General features: G+C 61.0%; 3 protein-coding genes across 10 annotated transcripts in view; 1 reads left to right on the plus strand and 2 right to left on the minus strand.

The window, feature by feature from the left end:
* ZMYM3 (zinc finger MYM-type containing 3) overlaps positions 1–10,929 on the plus strand; it is a 35,220-nt gene extending 24,291 nt beyond the window's left edge. For 5 of the 6 annotated variants that reach the window (XM_063345701.1, XM_063345705.1, XM_063345702.1 and 2 more), the window contains 12 exons: positions 3,025–3,083; positions 3,590–3,758; positions 4,349–4,464; positions 4,618–4,792; positions 5,350–5,496; positions 6,318–6,421; positions 6,805–6,973; positions 7,095–7,246; positions 7,712–7,826; positions 8,713–8,967; positions 9,056–9,173; positions 9,589–10,929. In XM_063345701.1, coding sequence (XP_063201771.1) covers positions 3,025–3,083; positions 3,590–3,758; positions 4,349–4,464; positions 4,618–4,792; positions 5,350–5,496; positions 6,318–6,421; positions 6,805–6,973; positions 7,095–7,246; positions 7,712–7,826; positions 8,713–8,967; positions 9,056–9,173; positions 9,589–9,787 — 1,778 coding nt within the window. In that variant the 3' untranslated portion in view covers positions 9,788–10,929. Of the gene's footprint in view, positions 1–3,024; positions 3,084–3,589; positions 3,759–4,348; positions 4,465–4,617; positions 4,793–5,349; positions 5,497–6,317; positions 6,422–6,804; positions 6,974–7,094; positions 7,247–7,711; positions 7,827–8,712; positions 8,968–9,055; positions 9,174–9,588 lie in introns of those variants that run through there. The other variant, XR_010072437.1, reaches the window with a different exon arrangement.
* A 369-nt stretch (positions 10,930–11,298) lies between these two features.
* On the minus strand, positions 11,299–13,081 carry LOC134520988 (gap junction alpha-3 protein-like). Of its 2 annotated transcripts, XM_063346965.1 has the most exons (2): positions 12,565–13,081; positions 11,299–12,428 (listed from the first exon to the last, which is right to left on the minus strand). In XM_063346965.1, exon 2 carries the CDS (start codon positions 12,408–12,410, stop codon positions 11,514–11,516), a length of 897 nt encoding a protein of 298 aa, XP_063203035.1. In that variant the 5' UTR covers positions 12,411–12,428; positions 12,565–13,081; the 3' UTR covers positions 11,299–11,513. The 2 variants fall into 2 exon arrangements, with proteins under 2 accessions (XP_063203035.1, XP_063203034.1); XM_063346964.1 differs by having other exon boundaries at positions 11,299–13,081.
* Positions 13,082–13,213: 132 nt separating this feature from the next.
* GJB1 (gap junction protein beta 1) lies at positions 13,214–16,374 on the minus strand. 2 transcript variants are annotated; one of them, XM_063346967.1, is made up of 3 exons: positions 16,220–16,374; positions 14,896–15,011; positions 13,214–14,206 (listed from the first exon to the last, which is right to left on the minus strand). In XM_063346967.1, the coding sequence occupies exon 3, from the start codon at positions 14,192–14,194 to the stop codon at positions 13,358–13,360; it is 837 nt and encodes a 278-aa protein (XP_063203037.1). In that variant the 5' UTR covers positions 14,195–14,206; positions 14,896–15,011; positions 16,220–16,374; the 3' UTR covers positions 13,214–13,357. The 2 variants fall into 2 exon arrangements, with proteins under 2 accessions (XP_063203037.1, XP_063203036.1); XM_063346966.1 differs by lacking the exon at positions 14,896–15,011 and having other exon boundaries at positions 16,220–16,348.
* Positions 16,375–19,818: the final 3,444 nt, after the last annotated feature.

Genomic DNA, 19,818 nt, shown 5'->3' on the forward strand with positions numbered 1-19,818 from the left:
AGTTGCTTATGGAAGATTGCAAAGTGCTTTGGGGTCCCTCAGGATGGAAGGTGCTCGTAGTGACAGTGACAAGACATCGCTTGGCCCTCGGACGCTCGCATAGTCTTCTGCTTGGTCTTTCATAGGCCACAATCTTCTAGGTAGGCTATGTGATCTAGTTAAAATGTCTGCAGCTTCTGGTGGGACTTGCTTCGGTGCATTACACTTCAACAGACGCCTGCATCGCCGGCTTAGGGCTTTGTTGCCCTCCCTGGGATTTCATGAGGTATAAAACCCTGACTAGGGTGTGCCAAGGAGGGGAAACCAAGACAAGGACCTTACCGTGAGAGACCTCCATCTCCAGACTCTTCCTGGTTCCTCTCCTGGCAGCAGTAGGTGGATTGCAAGACGGGTGAAACCCTGGATGTCAGTGCTGCATAGACAGCAAAGCAGAGCTGCTCAGCCAGCCAGCAGCAGGTTCTGCCAGCCGGGGGAATCCCAACCTGCCCTCCAAGAGCCATGCTCCGTAAAAGGCCATGTGAGGCACTGTCTCAAGTGACAGCACACTGGAGTGACCTGGATGAAGAACTTGGTTTCTGCTGGCACGGGGGTGTTCAGGGGCGATCTGCTTGATGAGATGCAGACTGTCGTGCTGCCCCGGGGAGGAAGAGGTGTTAAATTTGCTGGTTCCTGTAGCTCAACAAGTGATTCCACAGCCCTAGCCGTGCTGTTCCATTTGTCCTCTGCTTTCAAGGCGTCTTGCTTGTGAGGGACTGGTAGCGCCGCTTTTGGGACACAGGCACAGTGAGCAAGCTCTGCCTGCAGAGGGAAGCATGTTTCACACCATTTGGCCATTGTTTCCTTGGAGCCGTGGACCACAAGACTCAGAAGTATCTTCTCCATCACCAACAACCACAAGACCCAGAGCCTTGCCCCCACCAGGTCTCTGAAGGCCCCCAAGAACTTTGCTGTTTGCCATGTGGGGCATCACTGTTCACCGTGCCACAGCTGCCTCTCCGTGCACCCCAGGAGGCAGAGGACTCAGGGCAGCCAAGGAAAAGCCCATCAGCAGTGGTGAGCGCATGGCTGAGCACGAGCTCCAGGCTGCCATGCTTGGTGAATGCCACTGGTGGCACTGGGCCGTCTGTGTGTTCTGGCACACCCATCCCGGCCAGTTGTGGGATATCCGTGGACATCCTTGTCCCAGGACTGTGGCACTCTGCTTAGCTTGCAAAGGAAGAGTGCTGGAGCCAGGGCCTGCCGTGTGCTTACACAAAGAGCTTTCCAGCCCAGCGTGCTGTGCAGGGGTCTTCAGGAGGAGTGCCTTGTCAGTGCATGGTGAGAAGCAGCTTCTGCCTAGTCTTGCCAGGGTCTCCTGTGGACTTGACAGCTGTGTTGCCACCTCACAAGGGACTACCTGGATTTCAGGCCCATCTTCGTCAGAGCTGCTGACTACTTGCTGCTTCTTTTGCAGCCAGTGGTTGCATATAACTATTCATTCCTCTGACCCAGTGGCTGCTGCCAACCTGGTGATCCCGAGAGTGCTTGTGAACAATAAAAGTGGCCATTCGTTTGCTGGGAACAGTCTGTAATGAGGGATTGAGAAGCTTCTGACACGGAACTGTGCCCAAAGACTTCCAAGGGGAACTGGCTCTGCGCAGGGCTGTTTAGCTGGAGAGGACAGAGGGCCAGAAGTGACGGTTGATGCAGGCAATCCCTTGACAGCTCCTTGCTGGTGTTGGGAGGAGAGTAAAGAACGAGCTGCGGCTTTCCTGGAAGCCTGGACATGTAGCACATGGAGCTTTGCGGCAAGAGGATCTTCTTGTTTCCCTTAGTCCTAAATCATTGGCTTGTGAGGCAATCAACTTTGCTTTGGATTCTGCTGCAGGAGAAATTCTGCTCGTACTCCATAGCTTATCTTTTCACATTCAAGCCATTGGTGTCTCCTGCCTAGACCTGCTGCCTGTCCATTTTGGGCCAGTCAGAGGCAGTTCTTGGACCCATTGAGACCATTGCAGATGCTATGGCTGAATGCTCAGCTGCAGGCTAGGGAGCTTCCTCCAACTGGAACTTACCCATTCCCCTGTGATGGTCAGCAAGTGGACCCTGCTGGGCTTCCAATTGCTCGAGAGCTGCCCTGCATTTCCTCGGGATGGAGGAAATCTGCACAGTGCGAATGCTCACGTGTTGGCCCTTTGGGACTCTGGGTCTTTCCTGGAGAGCCTGTCTGTATGTAGGAGGTGCGAATGAACCTGCCAGTCCCTTTGGGTGCTGAGACCTGCTGCTTTCCGTGCAGGTGTCTCCTTCATGCATGGCCCACGGTTAGTCAGTGCTGTAGAAGGCCGTTCTTTTTCCCAGCCACATGGGTAACCAGGGCTCAGGGGAGACTTGGATGAAGGTGCTTTTTTAGCTCATCAGCCTTTGAGATAGGTGCAGATTCTCTGCAGAGCAAATGAGCTGGAATTAGCGTCCAAGCCAGGATGATATTGTCACCACACGAGACTAGTGTCTGCCACACATGCCTCTCTACCTGCAGGTGATCCCCTCTTCCCTTAGGGTAAAGGACGGCAATCCCTAGGTCTGGGGCAAAGCTGTCTCTCTGCTTTCTGGGATATCTCATAATGCTACCACTAGCTCTGTCACCTTCTTCCTAGGGATCTCGAAGCACTTTGCCAAGATATTTGTATCAGGGAGATGGAGGCGCAGGGAGGGGCCATGGCTCGGTACAGCAAGCCAGTAGGCAGAGCTGGGAATAGAGCCCTGGATTCCTCTCTCTACAAGGGGCTGGGATTTCTCCTGACTTGCTGTGATGGGGTGGACTGCAAGGGAGCACAAAATTACATGGGAATGACTTGATTTTTGGAGTTGTGTCTTCTGAGCTGATAGGTCTAGAGATTGTGGAAGCATTAACTGTTCCTGGAGAGGCCATGAGCAGTTTCTGGGGAGCCTGTCCCTGCCCTCTGGCTGCTGCCACCTCCAGTCCCAGCAGTGGGACCTGTTGGCCCAGGAGCTCTTGAACTTAAAAGTTGTTGCTTTCTCTTACAGGTCAGACTTCAGAGCCAAAACCACCTGCCCCTTCCCCACAGAAGGCAGAGGCTAACATGGTAAGGCCCGTTGGAGGTAGGAGTTTGCGAGACATCACGAAGGGTCTGTACCCAAAGAGGACAGATCTGCCATTGCTCAGGGACATTTCATTCTTCTACAACCAATGCATTTTAAGATGTCTTGGTAGTGAGAGCTGATAAGAACTGCTGGGGAGGGCAGCATCAGCATATCTCTTGCAAGGGGGAAGAATAACTATTCCCCAGGAATCAATGATGGGCTGCAGAACAGCCTGCCACTGTGGTGCTGGCTCCTATGCCCGGTGCTCCCCTCTGCCTGGGTATAGTTGCTGTCCCACTGTGTTCCCTGCTGCCCCGTGGGGCAGGAGCGACCAGTGCCGGACTCCCTGCTGACTGCCACAGAGATGTCGCACAGGCTTGCTGCCTGCTGGGAACAGCTTGGCTGTCCTTTGGATAAGTCTGATCGTGGGAGCATCCGTGTGTGTGTGGGGGAAGAGATGGTGCTGCCTTAGGTGGATACCAACCTCCCACTTTCTGCATCTCCTCAGCTGTCAGCAAAGACCTCCTCAGCCCAGATGTCTCCAGCTGCGCCACCTCCCCCGCCCCCTCCGGTTCCAGCCACTCCTCGGAAGAATAAAGCTGCCATGTGTAAACCACTGATGCAGAACCGAGGTGTTTCCTGCAAGATAGAAATGAAGTCCAAAGGATGTCAGACAGGTAGGAAACCAAGACATAACTGCAGGATTACAGGGACATTTTGGAAAGGCAAGTGGCACATCCCTGCACCAGACTAAATGTGAATCCAGCTTGAAATACTGTGCAGAGCGGCTGTGTGTTTGGCACCATGCTGAGGAGTCTCAGGGCAGCGCAGGGCACACATGGCAGGGCTGGAGGTAAGGGGCCCATTTCCATTAGCAGCAAAAGGAGAGATGCAGAGAGCACTGCAGCATGATCCCACCTCTGGTGGGACATCTCTTCCTCTGGAGATTGCCAGCTTGTCTGAGGGGATATCTGCTGAGCAGGTTCCACTGCGTAGCTCCTGTCAGGCATGTGTGTGTGGTCTCCGGCATATGCAAGGCAACTAGACTTCTTAACAGGGCCACGTAAGAGCAGGGATTGCACCTCTGGCTAAGGCAAGCCTCTCTTGTTGTGGGGCTGTTTGGCTCGCTGCTGCTCCAGCTCTGCCCATGAGTGACAGAAGCTGGTGGCTGGAAAGGCCGTGGTGCTGGGGACATGGCAGTGCACAGCGGGGCTGGGTGGAGGAGCTGCTGTGAGCAAGCTCACTGACGTACTTTTGCTCTTGTCAGAGGCTGACTGGAAGCCCCAGGTGATTGTGTTGCCAATCCCCGTCCCGATCTTCGTGCCTGTGCCTATGCATATGTACTGCCAGAAAGTACCTGTGCCTTTCTCCATGCCTGTCCCGGTAAGCCACACACTCCACCCGCTCGTGTTCTCTTACTGTCTCGATCCTGCCTTGCTGCAACCTCCCTGCTTCTCTGTTTGTCCTCTTCTGCCTCTGTTTTTACATCAATCCGGCTGAGTGTCAGTTTTCTGCCTGGTATGCTGCTGTTGACAGGTGCCTGTGCCAATGTTCCTGCCAACCACGCTGGAGAGCACAGATAAGATTGTGGAGACCATTGAAGAGCTGAAGGTGAAGATCCCCTCCAATCCCCTGGAGGCTGACATCCTGGCCATGGCTGAGATGATTGCAGAGGCTGAGGAACTGGACAAGGCCTCCTCGGACCTGTGTGGTATGTGCTGCCATGACTTGGTCTGGCCCAAAAGCTGGGATCACGTTGGGTTTGCCAGCTCTTGGAGCTAGAGCATCTGTCTGGATCACAGCTTCCCCAAAGCCTTTGAAAAGGGAGCAGGGAAGAGTAAGTCCTCAACTTCTGCTGAGGAGGTACGAGGAAAGAAGAGCTGCAGCAGGGAGTAGTGTCTGTCACCATCCCTTTTGGGAGTGCCAGTCTTGTGGCACATGTGCTGCACTGCTAGTTTATGCAGGTGGCTGTTCAGGCTCTTGCCTAAAGCAGCTTCCCAGCCAGAAGACAAGCAGTCCTGACCTCCCGGGTCTTTTTATTTGGGGGCTGCATTCCTCAAGCCCCAGTGACTAGGGCTATGGCTGGGGAGAGGACAAATGTCCGATGTCTTGCTGTCCAGGGAAAGCTGGGCAGCGCAGATGTTGTGGGGCTGCTCTGAGCACAGGACTGTACTGCAGGGAGCCTGACTTCATTTTCCAGCTCTCACAGGGAAAACGGACAAAAGACTTTCTTGAAAGTTGGGGTTATGATCTGCTTTTGTATTGCAGACCTGGTGAGTAACCAGAGTGCAGAGGGTCTCCTGGAGGACTGTGATCTGTTTGGACCGGCACGGGATGATGTGTTGGCTATGGCTGTCAAGATGGCAAATGTCCTCGATGAGCCGGGCCAGGACCTGGAGGCTGACTTCCCTAAGAGTAAGAGCTGGGTGAAGCAGACATGCAGGGCTGCTCGTGTCGCAGCAGGATCCCCCCACTGCACTCAGCCAACTGTTGACAGCAGCATTAGGAGCTGTGTGAACTTACCTTCCCGTGCCCTCTGACAGACTAGGCTTGAGGCCAGGAGTTGAGGGTCTTGCAGATGACTGCTTGCAGCAGGGGTGAGGACACCACCGCTCTTGGAGGAGAGTGTGCTTGTGTAGACTGACTGACCTGTTGCGAGCATAGGTCTGCAGAGAAGGGGGAATGAGAAGCTGATTTTAACAGCACAAAGAGCAGGGCAGTGGCACTGGCGTGCTTATGGATGATGATTCCAGAGGATCCAGCAAGCCGACAGAGACCTGGACAGGGCACGACATCCTGGGAGGCGGCAGAATTGCTGAGTGTCCATTAGTGGGTAGAAGGTGGAAGAAGAGGCAGGGACTTGCAGGAGCACAGCAGCGCTGAGGCAGGATGCTGGCAGCAAAGGACACAGAATTGGTGTGCCCGTGCCAGGCTGTGCCCAGTGCTGGCCTGGCACCAAGGGGGTGAGGAATGTTCCTCAGGTTTAAAAACCACCCAAACAAAAAAAACTGTCAGAAGGGAGAATTTGGGTCTCTGGTTAGTCTGAGAAAGCTTAGCATTTGCCAGAGCTGTATTTCCTTTGTTGGTCTGTGGCTAAAAGTTCTTGCCGGGCAATGGTGGAGGGTGTGAAGCATTGGGCTGTGTGTTCCCTCTTCATCTTGCCGTAAGAACCAGGCCAGCACAGGGGACAGAATGAGGAGTCTCAGCTGAGCCCTTCTGCCTATGTTTTCTTTCAGACCCTCTAGACATTAACCCCAGTGTGGACTTCCTCTTTGACTGTGGGCTGGTGGGACCAGATGATGTGTCCACAGAGCAAGATCTGCCTCGTGCTGTCCGAAAGGTGAGCTGTCCTGCTTAAAACTCTTTGGGTTTGGAGTGGGAGCTGCCGTCTGGGATATATGAGGTGAAGTGTTCCAGAGCCTTTGATGTGTTGGGGAAGTTTTGCCCTCTCCCTTCAGGGCATGCCTGGCCTGTGGGCCAATCCTTGAATGAAAATACTTGCCTGTCATTTCAGAGGAGCTTTGAACACCACAGGTCTCTTTCCTGCCCATGGCCCTCATAACTAAGGGGCCTTGTTGGCTTGACTGTCGGCAGAAGGATGCCTGCCGGCCTGGGCACAGGCACACTGGCAGGGAGCTAGCAGTCAGTAGATCTTGAGAGGTGGCCAGGACTCTTTCATCTGTCCCGGGTAGGTGCCCAGTCTCACAGTACCCATCTCTGCAGGGGCAGAAGCGCCTGGTGCTCTCTGAAAGCTGTTCCCGGGACTCAATGAGCAGCCAGCCCAGCTGCACCGTGCTGAACTACTCATACGGTGTGAATGCCTGGAAGTCCTGGGTGCAAGCCAAGTATGCAGGGGGAGAGACCAGCAAAGGAGAGGAGCTACGCTTTGGCCGTAAGTGCCCTGTCTGGATGGGGTGGAGTGGCAGAAAACTCCCAGAAGCTGGGTCCCAGGGTGTTGAGGCGCTCCTGGCCTTGCAGGCTGTTGTCTGAGGCTGCTGTGCTTGTCTCCTCAGCCAAGCCCATGAGGATCAAGGAAGACATCTTGGCCTGCACGGCAGCGGAGCTCAACTATGGCCTGGCCCAATTTGTCAAGGAGATAACACGGCCCAATGGGGAGCGCTACGAACCCGACAGCATCTATTACCTCTGCCTTGGCATCCAGCAGGTGAGGGAGGGCTTGCTACCCTCGAGTCCTCCACAGCCAGACCTAGGGATGGGATCTGGTGAGGGGAACTTGTACCCTTTATTCTGCCTTCTGGGGACCAAGCGAGGCTCACTGAACTCTTCTTCAGTGCCTCATCTCAGGACAGCAGCCCACCTGCTTCGGTCTTTGTCCACAAGCCCAGCGGGTAGGGTGGCAGCCATTCCCCAGCCTCGCAGCCTTCTTGCACATCCTTGAGAAGGGCTGGGAGATGTCCCCAGACTCGGTCCCTTCTTGAGCACTAAGCCTGCTTTGTCATGCCCGGGAGTTTTCCTCACAGCTCTCAGAAGTGACTGGTTTGAGGAGTCTGCCCTGCAGCTCTGGCTGTACAAGGAGAGGTGCTCTGCGTTTGTGCCCTGGGCTCTCTGGGGAGGGTTTCCTTCCAGATGTTGCCGTGTTTCTCTTGACTGTGTGTTCTGTCCTTTCTAGTACCTGCTCGAGAACAATCGTATGGTGAATATATTTACAGACCTTTACTACCTGACCTTCGTGCAGGAGCTGAACAAGTCCCTGAGCGGCTGGCAACCCACAATCTTACCAAATAGTATGTGTTTCCAGAGTAACTTCAGTCACCACACGTAGCCAGTTTGTGCTTCTAGCCTTGGATCCTCCGGTCTGATTGTGTTCCCCCAGCCTCAGCCCTCTTTCCTTGGCATAGGCAGCACGGTTCTGTTGTTTCTTGGGGTCATAGTGACCCGTACCAACAGCAGAGCCAGCCTGGTTTACACCTCAGCAGCTTCTGTCGCCCAGAGTCAGAGTAGCTGGGAGCAGAGCACGGCTGCTTTGTGTCCTGGGACAGGTTGAATCTTTAAAACGCTTCAGTGATGTCTGCACCCTGTGGCAAAGAGGATGCCACGCCAGAAGGCAGGCTGGCCCATGCCTTTGTGTTCCCAGCACATGGGTGAGCCCTGCACACTGTGCAGAGTGTTGGCCAGGGTTGCTGTGCTGCTGCCTTGTGAGCAGACTAACGTAGAGCTCTGCAGAGGCTTTTCCTGATGCCATGATCTGGGCTGCCTTCCCTGCTCTGTCGTGTCGGTGGTTAGTTTCCAGATCCAGCCTCACCTTTGCGTATTGGCTGTGCCAGGCAAGAAGCATTTGGCTCCAGACCTGTGTGTCTAGGCAGGAGCTTGCCGTGTCAGTCCTGCTGTCAGTCCTCTTTCATCTCGCAGCAAGCGTGGCGGAGCACTGACATGGAGTTCACTTTGTGGCCATCTATAGGTTAGGATTGATTTGCATTCTGGCCTGGGGTTTGGCTGCACTCTGGGGTGGCTCGTGGCTGGGCAGAGCTGATGGCTCTGGAGAAGTTACCTCGTGGAAAAGGGGATGTTGTGAGGCATCAATCTTCTGCAGTGAGCTTGCCTGGGCAGGGTGAAGGGATTGTTACAAGGCTACTGTTGGATGTGACGTGATTCTTCCTCTGTACGTTGCAGACACAGTTTTCTCACGTGTCGAGGAGGAGCACCTCTGGGAGTGCAAGCAGCTGGGCGTTTACTCACCCTTTGTGCTCCTCAACACCCTCATGTTCTTCAACACCAAATTCTTCGGGCTGCAGACAGCAGAGGAGCACATGCAGCTCTCCTTCACCAATGTGGTGCGCCAGTCCCGCAAGTGCACCACGGCCCGTGGCGTGACAAAGGTGGTGAGCATCCGCTACTATGCTCCTGCCAAGCAGAAGAAAGGCCGAGGTAGGGTCTGGTGGAGCGTCTCCCCGTCCTTCCCCCTGCTGCCCCCATCAGTTCCCCGCTGTGATCCTGCTCTCTTCCCCCTCTGCAGATGGTGGCTCTGGAAAGCGGAAGCGTGAGGAGGAGGTACCAATGCTGGAGCAGCGGGAGAACAGGATGAACCCGCTCCGATGCCCAGTCAAGTTCTATGAGTTTTATCTCTCCAAATGGTGAGACTTTCTCTGGAGAAGGGGTGTGTGCCATTTTGGGGCCAGCTGTCAGTTTTGGTGGGACTCTGTGGGGTGGCTGCTGCTCCCAAACATTTGTACTTGAGTGTGAATCCTTGCCCAGGGTGTGCGCTGCTTTTATAGACCATGGTTGAGAGAATGCTTCTCTTTGGCCCCTTCCACTACTTGCCTCTCTCCAGACAGGCAGCAGTGTGCAGTAGGAGTCCCTGGTGCTTGGCTGCTTAGGGGCTTTCATCCTCAGCGTCCGCAGTTGCAGACTCAGTTTTTGTCCTCGTCCTGCTGAAGGACGAGAGACTGTGACAAGCCTTGAGCACCCCTTGATAGCCATGAGGGCAGGCCAGACTTTCTGAGTCCTCGGAGCTGATATCCCAAGGCTCACCTTCCTGTCTCTTTACAGTCCTGAGAGTCTGCGGAACCGCAATGATGTCTTCTACCTGCAGCCTGAACGGTCATGTATTGCTGAGTCCCCGCTCTGGTACTCGGTCATCCCCATGGACCGGAGCATGCTGGAGAGCATGCTGAACCGCATCCTGGCCGTGAGGGAGATCTACGAGGAGCACAGTCGGCTCAGCAGCCTGGAGGATGACATGGACTAAGAGTGAGGTGCTGCTGGGCTGGCTGTGCTCCAGCCCTGGACGCCTTGTCACCCTGCGTCCCGCTGCAGGGCAGGGACTGTGCAGTGCGGGAGGGGACAGTGCTGCAGCAGTGCTGTCCCTTCATCGTTACCGGACTTGGACATCCCATCCTGCTCGTCACAGGCCTCTCCTATGTACGTGGCCCCCGCGCTCAGCCCTGCCTCCTGTCCCAGCTGCTGGGTGAGCCGTCTTCCTCGGGGCCAGTCCCCGCAGCACACGGGTGGCGGAGCCCCCAGGGCAGCTTCCCTTGCCCAGCCCTGTCCCCCCCATGCCCCCCAGCCCTGACAGTGCCCCCTTCTCACCCGGCCCCGGGGCAGGAACTGCACAATACGGCAGAGCGCCATCTGGGACCAGCAGCCCTGAGGCTTTTAATTCCCCCTTCCTTTAGCATCCCCTTGTGAGGCTGCGGGTGGCACGGCAGGAAGGGTAGCTCTGCTGCTGCCTACAGCAGGATCGTGTTTTCAAACCAGTGGGGAAGGACCACTGGCAGCCCGAGAGCTGTTGGGTCAGGAGGAGGGCTTGGTCGTAGGGGTGGGAGAGGTTTGGGCAGGGAGTGGATGGAGCCGGCACTGGAACATGAGGGCAGAGACCTGGTCTGGCTGTGGGGACACCTCCCTCATATGCAGCCAGGCTGCCTCCTTCAATTTTGTCAATGTTTTCTGAGTCGGCGGAAAACTGATTGAGACAGGTCTGTGCCAGCGCTGTCCCTCTCTCCCTGCTGTCCCCCGTTCTGGTGTAGCTGCCAGGTGCCAGGGTTGGGTCCCTCTGCACCAGGTGAGGGCTTGGGCAGCCGCTGGCAGCAGTGAGGAGCTCTGCCTGGCCTCTCCGTCCCTTCCAAAGCCACGGGGTGCCAGTATCCTGCCTGGGTTGAGCCTGGCTCCGACTGCGCCACTGCCTCCTGCCCCTCCTTGTGTTCTGGTCAGTTTTCTTGAGCTGTACATGGGTCTCCTGTTGAGCCTGTATATATTGTTCTGGGCCCTGGCCCGGGGCCCTCTGTTCTCTGTGTCCATGTGGAGAGTGAGCCGCTCACCAGTCTTGTTGTAGTGATGCCAGGGCGGTAGGACTAACCCTGTGTCTCTGGGAACCATTCATTTCAAATAAAGATGCAGAAAACTTTTGGCAGGCCCTGCTTCCCCCCACCCCCACCCCTGAGCAGGAGAGCAAGGCCGGTGTCCCGCTGGCTGCCGGGCACCTCGCTCCTGTCCATCCCTGCCTGCTTCTGCTGCCCCCACTTTCCCACCCTGTCTTGCCCCTGGTGTGCTGCCGGCTCTGGCATGCTGGGATGGCCCATGACCCTGTTCCCGCTGGTGCCAGCCTGGCATGCCCTGCCCCTCCCTGCCCTCTTCCCTGCCTCTCCCTTGCCCCATAGGGCTGCAGCCCAACCCCAACCCAGTGGTGGCCCTGCCCTGGCCACGCAGTGTGGACAGACCGGTCGGAGAGATGCGGCAGTGCAGGAGTCGAGCGAGGTGCAGCGGGTGTTTATTTGCTCCCACAGAGCTGACAGACCCCAGCCCCGCCGCTCCCAGGGGCGCAGGGAATGGCTGAGACATGTCCCTGGGGCTGTGCCCATCCCTGGCACTGGCCGTGTGATCCATGCCACGAGCCTGGAAGGGCCCAGGAGACAGAACCACAAGTGTGGCTGCCCGTGCATCCATCACCAGTCCCTGAGCGTCCCAGCAGGCCCTGTTCACACTGCCAGGTCTGCTGCTCGTGCCTTCCCGTGGGACCCACTGGCCGCTCCCAGCCATGCACCCGCCTTCCCCAGGGGTGCCAGGCCGTGGGGCACTCTGCCAGCAGCCGCAGGGCCGCCACTGCCGGGCAGGGTGATGTGCGCGCTGCAGGGACCTGCAGGGCCACCAGGACCGGGCAGGATGCGGGACTTGGGGCTTGGCCCCTGCCGGCACTTGGTGAGACCCAGGTGGTAGATCTCCACCAGGTTGAGCAGCAGGGACACGCAGGCCACCCCCAGCATAAAGAGGATGAAGATGGTCTTCTCGGTGGGCCGGGAGATGTAGCAGTTGACAGTGTTGGGGCAGGGCCAGCGGCTACAGGTGTAGAGGGGCTTCAGCTGGAACCCATACAAGGCATACTGGCCCACAATGAAGCTCACTTCCAAGAGAGCCTTGAAGACGACGTTGCAGACGTACGTCCTCAGGATGGCCCCCCGCATGCAGACCCGTCCCCGCCCATCCCCTGCAGGGAGCCGGGGCTGCCCAGGGCGCTGCCGCCTGGCCCCGCTGCCAGCCTGCGCCGCCGCTTGCTGCTGCGCCTTCTCCTCCAGATGCACCAGGTGCAGGATGTGGCCCAGGTACACGAGGCTGGGGGTAGAGACGAAGATGATCTGCAGGACCCAGAAGCGGAGGTGGGAGATGGGGAAGGTGCTGTCGTAGCAGGCATTCTGGCAGCCGGGCTGCTGCGTGTCGCAGGAGAAGCCAGACAGCTCATCGCCCCAGACCCGCTCGGCAGCTGCCCCCAGCACCAGGATGCGGAAGACGAAGAGGACGGTGAGCCAGACCTTCCCCACCACTGTGGAGTGCTCCTGGGCGCTCTCCAGCAGCCGCCCCAGCAGGCTCCAGTCCCCCATGGCACAGGCCGTGGTGCCCTGCAAGACAGCCACCCTCGAGACACGGCCACCCCAGAACCCGCCAGACTGCCACTGCATCCCCTGGACATGCAGAGAGCCGACCCAGGGCTGTCCCTGGGCTGTCCCCACCCTGCGTCCCAAGGGACCGCCTAACCTGTCGTGGGGAGGGCAGCAAAGACCTCCGGCAGAACACAGCCCTGCCACAGTGGGAGCACCGTGGGGGACGCTGCGGTGGTGATCTGGCACGGAGATCCCTCAGCGTTGGCAGGTGCGTGGGGCAGAGCCTGGTGCTCCCGCGCCGTCGGCTCCCCCCGGCGGGGTGGTGCAGGACGCTGCGAGCCCCCTTCCCAGCTGGTCCCCAGCTCCTCAGCGGGGTGCAGACAGGTCTGCCCGGCTCTGTCCGTCCATCCACCCGACAGTGGGCACAGGGTTATCGGGGCAGGAGGCAGCTGCATGCCCCATTGGCTTTCCTTGTGACTGGCAGATGAAGCAGCCACTGGGGAAACTTTTTTCCTCTATTTTTGGTCTGGGCTCTTTTCTAAATATATTCGGGGCTGCAGGGTCTGATGCTGGGGGAACGCGAGCCCTTGGACATCGCTCAATGCCACCCAGGGGTCACTGCTCCTGTGTGCCGGCTGCCAGGGCGCTGCGGCCACAGCCCCAGCCCAGCCCAGGTGCTGCAGCCCCCGCTACCCCTGGTGGCACTCACCTGGGCTAGCCAGGGTGCAGGGGTGGGGACACGCACGCTGGCACCCCAGCCCCCGGCACGTCCCGGCCAGAGCAGAAAGGAGAGAAGCAGCACCTGAGAATGGAGATTTAATGGCCCGAGATGCCCTCCTGGCCGCCTGGGAGGGCCAGACCGGCGCCCGGGGGATGCTATCCATGGGACAGGGACAGCACAGGGCCATGGGGCGGGGGCAAGGGCTGGGGCCCCCATGGCGCTGGCCCTAGCAGGCGGAGCAGCGGTCACCCTTCTCCTGCAGCCCAGGGTTGCGGCGCAACATGTCCTTGAGGGAGCCGTCCTGCTCCGTCAGTAGCTGGTTGATCTCATTCTGCTTGTACTCAGAGAGCTTGTGCCCGTAGAAGGAGCCCTTCCCCGATGAGGGGTTGGAGTTGTGCTGGCCTCGGCGGACACAGGCCCGCACCACCAGGTAGACCAGCTCCGCCATGTTGAGGACAATGCAAATGCTGGAGGTGACCAGCATGAAGACAGTGAAGATGGTCTTCTCGGTGGGTCGGGAGATGAAGCAGTCGACGGTGTTGGGGCAGGGATAAGCCTCACACTTGACCAGCCGCACCATCTGGTAGCCCGGGTAGAGCATGTAGAAGATGTACATGAACACGGCCTCGAAGAGCAGCCTGAAGACCACGCTGCAGACGTACGTCCACCACAGCGAACCTGATATGCGCATCTTGTGCTTCTTCACCTCCTCCATGTGCTTGGGGTCTGCATGCCCTGTCAGCACCAGCAGCTTCTTCTCCTGGTGCTGCTGGTAGGCCACGTGCATGGCCACAAGGAGGGCCGGGGTGGTGACGAGGATGAGCTGCAGGGCCCACAAGCGGATGTGGGAGATGGGGAAAAAGTGGTCGTAGCAGACGCTGTTGCAGCCGGGCTGCTGGGTGTTGCAGGTGAAGGCAGATTTCTCGTCCCCCCAGACGCTCTCAGCTGCCACCACCAGCACCATTATGCGGAAGATGAAGATGACGGAGAGCCAGATGCGCCCAATGGCAGTGGAGTGGCGGTTCACCCCGCTCAGCACCGTGTAGAGGCCAGCCCAGTTCATCGTTCCTCACGTCTGCGGGAGCGAGCGGTGAGAGACGGCGTTAGAAGCCGGAAGGGCCCCTGGCTGAGAGCCACCACTTTGCAGCCCTGGTGGCAGCAGCCCCAGGAGGCACCTGGCAGCAACTGGCTGCCGCAGCCCTGGTAGGTGGAGAGCAGGATGGACGGACAGCAGGACGGCAGCATGGCTCCCGCAGCTGACACGGCTCAGGGCAGCATTTTGGCAGGAGACTGGTTGGCCCTTCAGTGCCAGCTGCTCGTGCCCTGCCACCCCACACTGGCACAGGGATCCTGACCCACAGCGGCCACAGAGCATGGGGGTGAAGCTCCCACACCTCTGCAGCGACCCCCGATCTGCACCCAGCACTAATGTCTCTGGCTAGGGACAGACCCAAGGAGCTCCATGGGCTCCTCCGCACCAGCGCCTCTCTGCCCTCATCCCCCCATTCCCCGCAGGAGTGGGGCTGGGGAGCCCCCAGCTGGGGGGACACCCCGTGCAGCCATGCGTTGCCACCCAGCTCGAGCTGTCCCTGCCTGGGGAGCAGGGGGTGACCCCGTGCCCCAAGCACAGACCCCCACCCCGCCAGGGCCCCCCGCCGGCACCGAGCGGCCCCTGGGAGCTGCTTCGCACCCCGAGCACGAGGCTGGGGGGCTGGGACCTGCCCTCTGGCTGCCCCCGGTGAGGAGGGTCCCAGCGGCGCGTACCTGCCGGTGAGGAAGGGTCCTTGCGAGCTGCCCCCAATGGCCCCTCTAAGGTCTCATGATTCCCGCAGGAGAGCTCTGCTCCGCCTGCCCTCGTCTCTATCCGCCACTGCCCTGCACTGGAAGTCATATGCTGCTTTATAAACTATTTACATACAATGGGGCCTTTATCAGCCCCTGAACAACACACTTTAGCATTCAGATCCAACGCCCTGACTTCCGCCCACCCCAGCCAAACAAAGTGCCTGTGTGCTGCGTTCCCGCTGCCCAGCCCCGCACCCGCTCCCACCTCACCCCGTGCCGACCGCAGCCGTGGCCCCCCCCCCGTCTGCCGGACACAGGGTGCTCAGCACTCCGCCCGGCTGGACCCCCCATCGGTCGCTGGGCTGGATGGTCACCAGGGTGCCCTGGGGGTCGCTTCCCCAGCATGGATGGCAGATCCTAACCACGTGCCCATCCTGCACTGTCAGCACGGGGCTCTGTGACCGGAGCTGGGGGCTGGCTGGTCCCCAGCGTGGCACCGAGCAGCCTGTGGGGACCCATGGGGGTGGGTGTGCTGGGTGCAGCCCCTGTGGGTGCCGCCATGCCCTCGAGGCTCTGCTGCCAGGGTGTTGGTGCCAGCAGCCATGGCCGCGAGGGTGCCAAAGCTGTCCTGCGTGAGTCCTTGTCCCCCTGGGGACATGGGAAAGAGTCTGCTGCGGTGACGGTGGCTGTGCGCTAATGGGGGCTGCGCTCAGTGCTGAGCCGTGTGCTGCGGGAGCTGCGCCCCTCTCCCAGGATCGGGGGGGCCACCGACACTGCCCCAGTGCTCAGACACGCTGGTGGGGACAACAGCCCCTGTGCTTGCAGGCACCCCCCCGTGCCCATGTCCCTAAGGGCTGGTGTCCCGGCCACACCGTCATTCTGTGCCCCATCCCCGCGGGAATGGTGCCACGTCCCTTGGGTTTTGAGCAGCACATCCCAGTAAAACCTACCAGCTGGGGGCCCGTAGGGCTGCTGTGGTGGCAAGGGTGGAGGAGGTGGCAGGGCAGCAATGCCATTCCACGTGCCACCTCCACTCTTTAGCCCAGGGGGTGACCGCCTGGAGCTGCGCAAATGGTGGTGGGGCGAAGACCCTCCAGTGAAGCTGCAGGGAGGGCAGCCGGTGCCCGGGCCACGCTCTTCACCTCGCCCTGCTCCCCCCATGGGGGCCAGCACCCCTAACTCTGCCCTCCCTGGCCCATGGCCCAGCCCTTCTGCAGCCCCCACCACCGGACCCTCCCAACGCCCCCCAGCTGGGCCATGCGTGGCCACCCCCGCAGCGGTGCCGTGTCTACCATGCACCTACCTCAGCACCTGGACAGGCAAAGCTCTTGGGGAGTGCAGTGACCTCAGGCTGGAGCGCAGCACCCTGGACTTTATACTACCCTGCCGCACGTCACCCACCCCCTCCCAGACAGCCTCCCTCCTTCCAGGACTTGTTCCCTGCCAAGTCAACACCGCAGGTGTGTCCAGTTCACACTCACACTGCCCGGGCACCCACTGGCACCCACTGCTGTGGCCCAGCATCCTCTGGGGACAGCCCCAGGGCCACTGCAGCACCCAGGCAGGGCCAGCCCCCCAGGATGGTTCCCATGGGAGCTCTGTGATCCCTCTGGCCGCGCTCCCCTGCTGCGAGCATCCTCCCCGCCACCTCCCCTGCAAGCCGGGCACGTGCACCATGGCGGGCCCCGATCACCACCCCGGGGTGGGGGGGTGGCTCCGTGCACCCCCCAGCACCTCGATCTGCTGCTGCCAGCTGGTCCTTGGGGAGCCACCGACACCCAGATTTAATGTGTCCAAGTACAGCCGCGAAAGGCAAACAGCCGGTCAACGATTAACCCGCCTAACGGCCCGCTCCAAGGTCCCGCCGCCCAAGCGCTCTGCGCGGCCCCGCAGTGTGCTGGGACGTGGTGACCCTGGCCTGCATTTGGGGGCCCCGCGGTGGGCTGCAGGACCCCACACGCCATCCCCCGAGCGGGGACGGCAATGGTGCCGCTGTCGCGCGGATGTGGGATGTGCCGGGAGGCTGGCGGGGTGGCATCGTGGGGTGACGGCGGAGGGCGGGGGTCCCCCCGCGGCGTGGCGGGGGCAGTGGGCCGGGGGTGCAGGGCGGGCCGGCTGGCGGGGGCCACAATCTTGGCCCATGATAAGACGCCGGCTGAGTCAGCAGCGCCCGGCGGGGAGCGGGAGAGGCCGCGGCACCACCCTGGCCACGCACCGGGGACGGTGATGGGGACGGGACCGCGGGGGGGGGGGCCCTGCCCGGAGAGGAGTGCAGGGGGGGCAGGCAGGGGGGGACGGGACACCTGGGGGAGAGGGAGGGCGCAGAACTGGGGGGGGGGCGGTGTGGGGCCAGGCTGGGGGCGGGGCACTGGGGGTTCCGGCGTGGGGGGCAGACTGGGGGGCACTGGGGGATTTGTGGACTGGGCTCTGCTGGGGGAGGGTGCATTGAGGGGGCTGCAGGAGGTGGGCTGGGGGGCTCTGGGAGACAGGCTGGGGGGCACTGGGGGGGGCTGCAGGAGCCAGGCCGGGGGGGTGCAGTGGGGGGCTCCGGGAGGCAGGCAGGGGGCACTGGGGGGGGCTGCAGGAGCCAGGCTGGGGGGCGCTGGAGGGCTCCGGGTGGCAGGCAGGGGCCAGTGAGGGACGCCGGGGGGCAGGCTGGGGGGCACTGGGGGATTTGTAGAGTGGGCTAAGTTGGGGGAGGGGGCATTGAGGTGGCTGCAGGAGGCAGGCTGGGGGGGCTCCGGGAGGCAGACTGGGGGGCACTGAGGGGCTCTGGGAGTCAGGCTCAGGGGCACTGGGCAGCTGCAGGAGCCAGACCCGGGGTGGTGGGGGGCACTGGGGGGCTCTGGGCGGCAGGCAGGGGGGCACAGGGGGGCTGCGGGCGGCAGGCGGGGGGGCAGCGAGGGACTCCAGAAGGCAGGCTCGGGGGCACTGGGGGGGGCTGCAGGAGTGAGGCCGGAGGGGGGCACTAGGGGGTCCGGGAGCCAGTCTGGGGGTCACTGGGGGGCTGCAGGAGCCAGGTTGGGGGTCACTGGGGGGCTGCGGGCGGCAGGCGAGGGCAGTGAGGGACTCCAGGAGGCAGGCTCGGGGGCACTTGGGGGGCTGCAGGAGTCAGGCCGGAGGGGGGCAGTGGGGGGCTCCGGGAGGCGGGTAGAGGGGCAGTGAGGGATTCCGGAAGGCAGGCTTGGGGGCACCGGGGGGCTCTAGGAGCCAGGCCGGGGGGGCACTGGGGGGGGCTGCAGGAGCAAGGGGCGGGGGGGGCACTAGGGGGTCCGGGAGGCAGGCTGGGGGTCCCTGGGGGGCTCTGTTCGGCAGGCGCGGGGGGGCGCGGGGGGCAGTGCGGGGGGGCAGTGCCGGGGGGCAGTGCCGGGGTGGGTGGTCGCCGCCCGCGTGCCGGCTGCGCGCGGCCGCGGCAGCAGGTGGCGCTGCGGGGCCGGGGCGGGGGGCGGCGGGGCCGCACCCGCCCGCGGCAGCGCCGGGGGGAGGGTGTGTGGGTGGGCTCAGCCCGGGGGAATCCACCTGAAAACATAACACAAATAAAAAGGAAAGAGGGAGGAGGGAGCTGGGGCGTTGCTGGCCGGCCCCGTGTCCTCACCGGGAGGCGATGGCAGGAGCGGGAGCCCCGGGGATGGGCGGGAGCCCACCGCCCCCCCACTCCCCGGCCTGCCCGGGGCTGCTGCCGACCTCCGCACCCGGCCTCCGGGCACGGCTGCCTGTTTGCGGTGGTCAAAAGTGTTGTGCAAAGCTCAGCGGTCAAGGACAGGCCGTACCAAGCAGCCGTAGCCCGCATCGCTGCCTCCAGTGCTCAGAAAACTGCCCCGTCCGTGACCACACGGACCAGGAACGCGCTCTTTGTTAATGACGTTAATGGTGAGGTTAATTCGGTGTCTGAAGTCGCAGCGGAGAGCTCGAGGTCGTGGGCACGTCGAACGCAGGCGAACTGATGAGACTGGGCAGGGCTGAGCCAACATCCGGATGGTGGGACGGGGGTGACGCAGCTGCTGGGGTCAGAGGTCTCCCAGCCCAGCAGCCTGCGTCGGTATGATGGAGGAAATCGACCGCCAACCATCACTGAAACACCTCCGCTGCCAGGAGGAAAAGGGTGCTGCAGAGCAGGCTCTTGGAGCCCCCTTTCCCCTGCCATCCTGCCCCATGCAGGGCTGGCCCCATGCGTGGCTCAGGCTTGCCACCAGCCTGGATGGCTGCTGCGGTGTAGGGACCGCCGGGCTCCCTGGCTGGAGCTGATGGCAGCGCAGGCATCCCTGGATCCAGGCTGCAGCCCTCAGAGAGACAAAACCCTCTGGTTTGAGTCAACTCTGCCAGGAAGGGCATTGGCAGTGGGTGAGCACAGAAATCCTTTGTGCCGCCGCAGCGTGGGGCAGAGGGGGTTGCAGCACGGCATAAAGGCTTGTCCTGCCCGCCTGTGGGTCTGCTGTCCTGTGCATCAGGAGAGCAGGGACCAGGACCAGGACACTGTCTTGGTGATGCTGCTGTGCAGAGCAGCGTCCCTGCCCTGCTGGCTGTGGCTCCTGGAGCAGGCAGGGGCCAGGCACAGGTCACTCATCCCCCACCCCCCCAATGACAGGGACACCTTTGCGGTTCAGTTCCCTTATGCTTCTCTTTGCCAGCAGCCCTAAACACGTCCCCTGAAGCTGAGGATGTCCCACAATTGTCACACGGATGTTAATTGCATGTACCCGCTGGGACATGGTATCCCCTGGACTTTGCCAGGTCTCTAAAGAAATGCTGCTGATGGTCAAGGACAACCTGGACAGAAGGCAGGCTCGGGAGTTTTGCAAAGGCACTGGCATAATGGTAATGTGTTGTCTGTCACCAGCTTGCCCCTGGGGTCCTAGCTGGAGTGGCCGTGCTGGCACATGGGGACAGCTAGCAGCTGGGGCT

This window comes from Chroicocephalus ridibundus, chromosome 9, assembly GCF_963924245.1.
Source record: "Chroicocephalus ridibundus chromosome 9, bChrRid1.1, whole genome shotgun sequence".
Taxonomy (NCBI): Eukaryota; Metazoa; Chordata; class Aves; order Charadriiformes; family Laridae; genus Chroicocephalus; species Chroicocephalus ridibundus.

Bases quoted from the DNA above. Each gene is read 5' to 3' on its own strand.
- GJB1 (XM_063346967.1), bottom strand. From the start codon at position 14,194: ATGAACTGGGCTGGCCTCTACACGGTGCTGAGCGGGGTGAACCGCCAC.
- LOC134520988 (XM_063346964.1), bottom strand. From the start codon at position 12,488: ATGCAGTGGCAGTCTGGCGGGTTCTGGGGTGGCCGTGTCTCGAGGGTG.